Raw genomic sequence first — 6,161 nt, 5'->3', positions numbered from 1 at the left:
CCTGCCTCCTTCCATTCCCTTTCCTTCCTGTCCATGGCTGCATCGGATTTAATTATTATTATTATTATTGTAAATTAGATGATATGATAGCAGTGTATGCGTGCGCTTTGCTTTCCATTTTTGGGGAAGCCAACACCAACACACCTCTAGTAATAATTAGTAATCTTCACCAATTATTTACAAAAATAAAATACGATGTACTCCATTTCTATAATACTAACTTTTTCTTCTTCTTCTTTATCGTCTCTGTGTATACAAAATGTGTAATAATAGAATACAGCTGTGTTTAATCTGTGCTCAGATATTGTGTTTGTTTGAAAAAAGAAAAAAGACAAAAGACAAAGCAACCAGACACACTACTGGCTTCGATTGACATTAAAAAGAAGAGAAAAGAGATAGAGAGAATCTTCATTGCCTTTTAGCAGCTGCAGGTTTAACAGCTATTACGAATTTGATGACGAAGCAGACGACGACCGGCTTACCGACTCAGCCAGTTTCCCGATTCTCTCCACCAGCTGAGGCGACAGCTGCTTCACCGGTTTCTTCTCGGTTTCCGGTCGGAAATCAAACCCTAACGCGTCGGATACCTCCTCGGAGCTCCACCCAGCTTTTCGTAGCGTATCCGAAAACCGATCCGCTTTCAGAAGCAACGCGTCGTGCACTGATTGGCTATCCAACATGACCATTTCACCCTCGAAGAATCCTGCGGCTGACACGTGTACGATCTCCGATACGTCGAATTCCGCCCACCCGCTCTCCCTCAGAACCGACCCGATTTGGGTAACGTACTCGTCGACCCATTTAGGCGGTTCGGATCTGGGTATGCCCGGCCGCCTGTCGGGCGAAGACGACGACGATTCCGACGAATTCGAGCTCCTCCGGCGGCGATCGAACGCCGCGTCGCTCCAGAACTCCACCCACCGCGGCGGCGTCCGCCGCCCGCCGTCTAAACTCCTCCTCGAAAAATCCGCCGACGACCCGACCGAATTCGCGCTGATGGACCGCTGGATCCTCGGGTCGGAGCCTCGGTGAAAAAGGGCAAACTGACGATCGAAAAAATCCGACAAATCGTAGCCGCAGCAGAAGATTCTGTTCTCGTCGACGTAGAAAATCGGGTTTCCGGCGAGACAAGGATTGCAAGGAATATAACAATGGTTGAAAACAGGGATTAGCAGCGGGGCCCGTTTAAGAGCATTCCGGGCTATTTTCAGGGCCTTCTCCGGGCTCTCGGGCCTCGGGCCCCACGGCTTAGACCAGAGATCGTTCCGGGCGATGTGGAAGGAAGTCGAAGCCGTGGGGAGATCAATCGCGGCGCGGAGCTGGAGCCGAGCCGAGCCAGCCGAGCGCCAGTCAGGGAAGCCGGCGCCGACGGGCAAACCCGCCGACAATACGGCTTTCAAATCCGGCGGAAAGGCGAAGCCGAACTCCGCCTCGGCTAACGCGAACTCCGATTCCGACAACCCCGGCAGGACTCCGACGCCGGAATTTTTGAGACTTGTAATAACCTTGTCGGCGAGGGAGTTGAAGGACAGGAGACTGGTCCGCGGCGGCGGCGGCGGCGTTAGGGGGAGAGACGAAGCCGCCCTGGCGGAGAGGCGGCGGAGGCCGGCCAGGTGGGCCGGGTTCAGACCGGACATTCTCCGGTCGACGTCGACCATTGTAGGAGTAATGATATTAAAGAAACCTCGGAGGAGTGAAAGAGAGGCGATCGAACAAAATATTTTTGGGAGAATAAGGTTTTGTTTTGTATTGAGCGTGTGGGAAAGGGAAAGGGAAAGGGAAAGTGGAGATGTGGCAGTGAAGGAAACGCAGAAATGAAATTTTTAGTGGAAAACAGAGTATGAATAGGGCAGCGATTTATAGGAGGCAGGAAAGCAAAGGATCGGATTGATTTGGGTCCCACTTTTTTTTAGATTCCAATCTATTTTCAGATTTTTTTTCTTACTTCCAAGAAATGGATGATCGTATCACTTTTAAGACAAATAGCTGGGCGTTAACTTTTATTTAAATTATAAATATATAATTATATATACAATAGTTTTATACATAAAATTAAAATTAAATGACAAAAATATCAAAATAATTTTATATATTTTTATCGAACAGTAAATTAAAAAATAATAGTATTTTATTATCTAGTGAAAATGTATAAAAATTCTTTAATATTTTTGTATATATAAAGTAATTATATATTTAAAATTTAAATAAAAATTAAATACATTTCAATATATTAGTATAATATTATTTTTTTTTTTAAAAAAAAAAAATGATACTTTTAAATGAAAAATAGATAAATGATAACAAATGTGCTAAATGATGGAGTATATTTTTTGCTTTAATAAAAAATATTATTATATTTTACACAATATTATAAATAATGCATTAAAAAGTAAATAAATTTTAAAATAATTTATTTTATTTTATTATTATTATTATTTTTTTATCATTCTATTGTGTACTATTACATATAAAATACTAATATACCAAATTACAAATGGAAAAAAACATATTAAACTATATAAGAGCATATCCGTGATTCTGTCTATGATTAGTAAATTTTTAAGTCATTCAATAAATAAAAGATAAAAGATCAACCGCTTTATATTATAATTCATACATATTTCTAATACTCCATTCATCCCATAACAAAGTATCTATTTTTTTCATTTTAGTCCGTCTCATAACAAAGTATCCATTTTCTTTTTTAATAATTGTACTAACTATTTAATATTACAAATACCCTTACAACTTACAATATATTACACAAATGTCATCACTTTTATATCACACATACTAATAAGATTATTTTAGTCATTTCTATTTTATTTCTACTATATCCCAATATAATACTAATATTTCTAAAACTATATGCAAAAAAGCAAATGAATATTTAATTACTGGAAGGAGAAAGTATAATATTTTTTTAAAAAATAAAATTATTTTATTAAGTTAAAGATTTTAAATATTATATTATATCGTTATTATTTTTTTAAAAAAATGATTAATTATTTAAGTAATGATAGTGCTGTCTTCATCCGCAACACCTCATCGGTTACCTTAAATATGGCAATATCTCAATCTTACATAATTAAATGAATGATTCGAAAATAATAAATGAAGCTAAAAACAAATGTGTGTGTGTTTTTTCTTTTTTTGGTTTTTATTTAATCTTACATTATTACGCATCATTATAATTTTTTATTTTTTATTTTTTATTTATTTTTATGACTTGGCAATCCGCAGTCGTTGTATCCTACAAAAATATTAAATATAAAATGTGAGGAACTCCTTTATATTTCAAAATATTATATATCAATTTAAATTTTACAATACTTTGAAAGATACTATAAAATAAAAATTACTTCATTGTTACTATAATGAAGATAATTATTAAATAGTAGTATAATATTTTAAAGAAATATAAATAATAATAAGTTTGTTCTTTTAATATTTTAAATCAAATCAATATTGTTCCTACACAATTTTTAATAAAAATATATTATTATTTTTACAATATATTATATTAAAATATTATTTAAATAAAAATTAAAATCAACATTTTATTTTAAATCAATTTCGGACCATAATATTTTGAGAGAAACAAAATTAATTAATTATATAATGTAAAACTAAGTGTATAATTGCTAGGAAACAAACCCGCCGGGTTTCGAGGAAAATATTTATACAAAAAAATCATAATTTACCTTAAAATGAATTATAATTTAAAATATTTATGATAAGAAATAATAATCTTATTGATATTCATATTAAGATAAAAAAATAATTTTACAATGTAATAACAGGTTTATTTATTCACTCTGGGATGGAACAATTTCTATAAATATTATTTTAAAAAATAAAGAGAGTATTTGACAAAGAGTTTTTTGAAAATTTTTTAACTTATCAAAGAACTTTTAGTTTATTGAATCGTTTTTAGCTGTTTAACCAGTCAAATAATTAATTTAGGTGTTTGGTAAATTAGTTTTCTGAAATAGCTTTTTGGACCCAAAAAGCTAATTTCTGAAAAACTAACTTACCCAGCGTTTTGAAATAGTTTTTTTAATTTAAATTTTTTTATTCCTCATATGTCCTTAAAAGTTTATTATGCATTTTACACAAATAAATATATTTTGATTATTTATTAATTATATTAGAATATTTTATTATATTATTATATTTACTTTTATAAATTTAAAATAATTAATTTATATATAAAAATTATTTTAATTATAAAATATATAAATTTATTGAAATCAACACAAAATAAAAAATATAAATATTAATAATTTATTTTTATATTAAAATTACATTATATAAATTTTATACGAAAACTAAATTAAATAGATTAAACTTAGTGGAAATTATAAATATAACGAACTAATCGATAATTAACATAATAAATATATATACACAAAAAATTTATTATTTTATATTTTACATCATTTTCAATAGAAAAAACTATTTATATTTTCAATAAAAATATATTATTTTTTAAATCTAACTATAGTAAAAATAAATATTATTTTATAATACTTTTACAATTATATTTTTATAGTAAAAATATAACATTATTTTATAATCTAACTATTTATATAATATTATTTTATAATACTTTTATAGTAAAAATATTATTATATTTTTCAATAAATATTATTTTTTCAATAACTAATAATAAAAAAAAACTGTCAAATATTCTAAACTCAAAAGAATAGAATTGAATATATTAAAAAAAATAATAAAATAGAAATATCCTCAATTGTCATTTTACGTATAAACAACTAATATCAAACAGTTATTTTACCAGACATTTTAATAAAAACAGCTAATCGAATCAGCTAGTTAAACCAGCTAATTGAATCAGTTAATTGCCAAACATGCCCAAAATACATCCAAATTAACATATATAATATATATAATGGAGTACTATATTTTATTCACTTACAAAATTTAATAATTCAAAACAAAACATTAATTTTTTTATACTATCAATATAATTTTTTATATTTAAAATGAAAAATATATCCATAAAACATACAAAGTGAACAAACCCGACATATACTATCATTTTAATCATATAAAAGATATTGTGCGTTCTATTTTAGGAATTGCACTATCTACCTAATATTACATATATCTTTTCAATATAAAATATATTACACAAATGACATTACTTTTTTTTTATATATATACATTTCACTAAAAAATATTTTTTTATATTATAATAACAAAAATTATACACATTAATACTAAAATATTTTTAATTTTTACATAAATTACAAATATATTATTATTTATACATAAAGTGCAAAAGACAAAAATGTTAAAATTATTTTATAAGTTTCTATTAGATAATAAAATATTACCCCTCCGTCCCAGAAAAATTGTCAAGGTTAGTGTAGACACGAAAATTTAGGTAAAATATAATTAGTAAGTAATTAAAAAGTGTATCAGTAAAAAAAATTATTCTATAATAAAATAATTATAAATTAAGAGTTAGATAATCAAATTGTTTAATTAAAATTAAATTTTTTTATAAATTGTGAAATTTAAAATATGATTAAAGTATATAATTATTGTTGAGCACAAAATAATGGATATGTTTTTAGGAAATGGGCCTGCCAAGATTAGGTCATTCGAAACGTCCAATGGGCTTTTTGAAAGTCCAAATATGATTGCAGTAACCGGGTCGGATGAGTTTTGAGTCTGATCAAACCTGGTCGGGTAAATTCCCAAGGTCGGACAGATGAGGAGATTGAACCTGGTCGGGACCAAATAGTTCGGACGTCAAAGTCGGACCTAGTCAGGTCAAAGTCCGAGGGTCGGATTTAAGAAAGTTGGACGGTTGATAAGATTGGACCTGGTCGGGACCAAATAGTTCGGATAGAGAAGTCGGACCTAGTCGGGACAAATTTCAAGGGTCGGACATAATAAAGTTAGGTATTAAAAGTAGTTATCCTATAGGTCGGGTAAAATGCAGTTTTTGGTAGTGGGGGGTAGTTTCGACTGGTGAGCGGTTTTTAAAGTCGGACGTGACATGACGGTTCTCATACGTGTCGATAGAAGAGAATTTTTTGGGGAGTTAACAGCGGTTATGGTAACCGACCGGATAGCGGTTCGAACCTTATCTTCAAGGGGTTATTTAAAGATTTTGTACGGTATAG

General features: G+C 30.1%; 1 protein-coding gene across 1 annotated transcript; it reads right to left on the bottom strand.

Annotated features, from left to right (window-relative positions):
- Nucleotides 1-292: 292 nt before the first annotated feature.
- On the bottom strand, nucleotides 293-1,833 carry LOC127242486 (uncharacterized). The gene has a single exon (XM_051262048.1). The coding sequence runs from the start codon at nucleotides 1,656-1,658 to the stop codon at nucleotides 444-446; it is 1,215 nt and encodes a 404-aa protein (XP_051118005.1). The 5' UTR covers nucleotides 1,659-1,833; the 3' UTR covers nucleotides 293-443.
- Nucleotides 1,834-6,161: the final 4,328 nt, after the last annotated feature.

Source organism: Andrographis paniculata, unplaced genomic scaffold, assembly GCF_009805555.1.
Source record: "Andrographis paniculata isolate CXL003 unplaced genomic scaffold, ASM980555v1 Contig86END, whole genome shotgun sequence".
Taxonomy (NCBI): Eukaryota; Viridiplantae; Streptophyta; class Magnoliopsida; order Lamiales; family Acanthaceae; genus Andrographis; species Andrographis paniculata.
The sequence above is the reverse complement of the archived record's forward strand: the minus strand, read 5'-3'. Positions and strand labels throughout refer to the sequence as shown.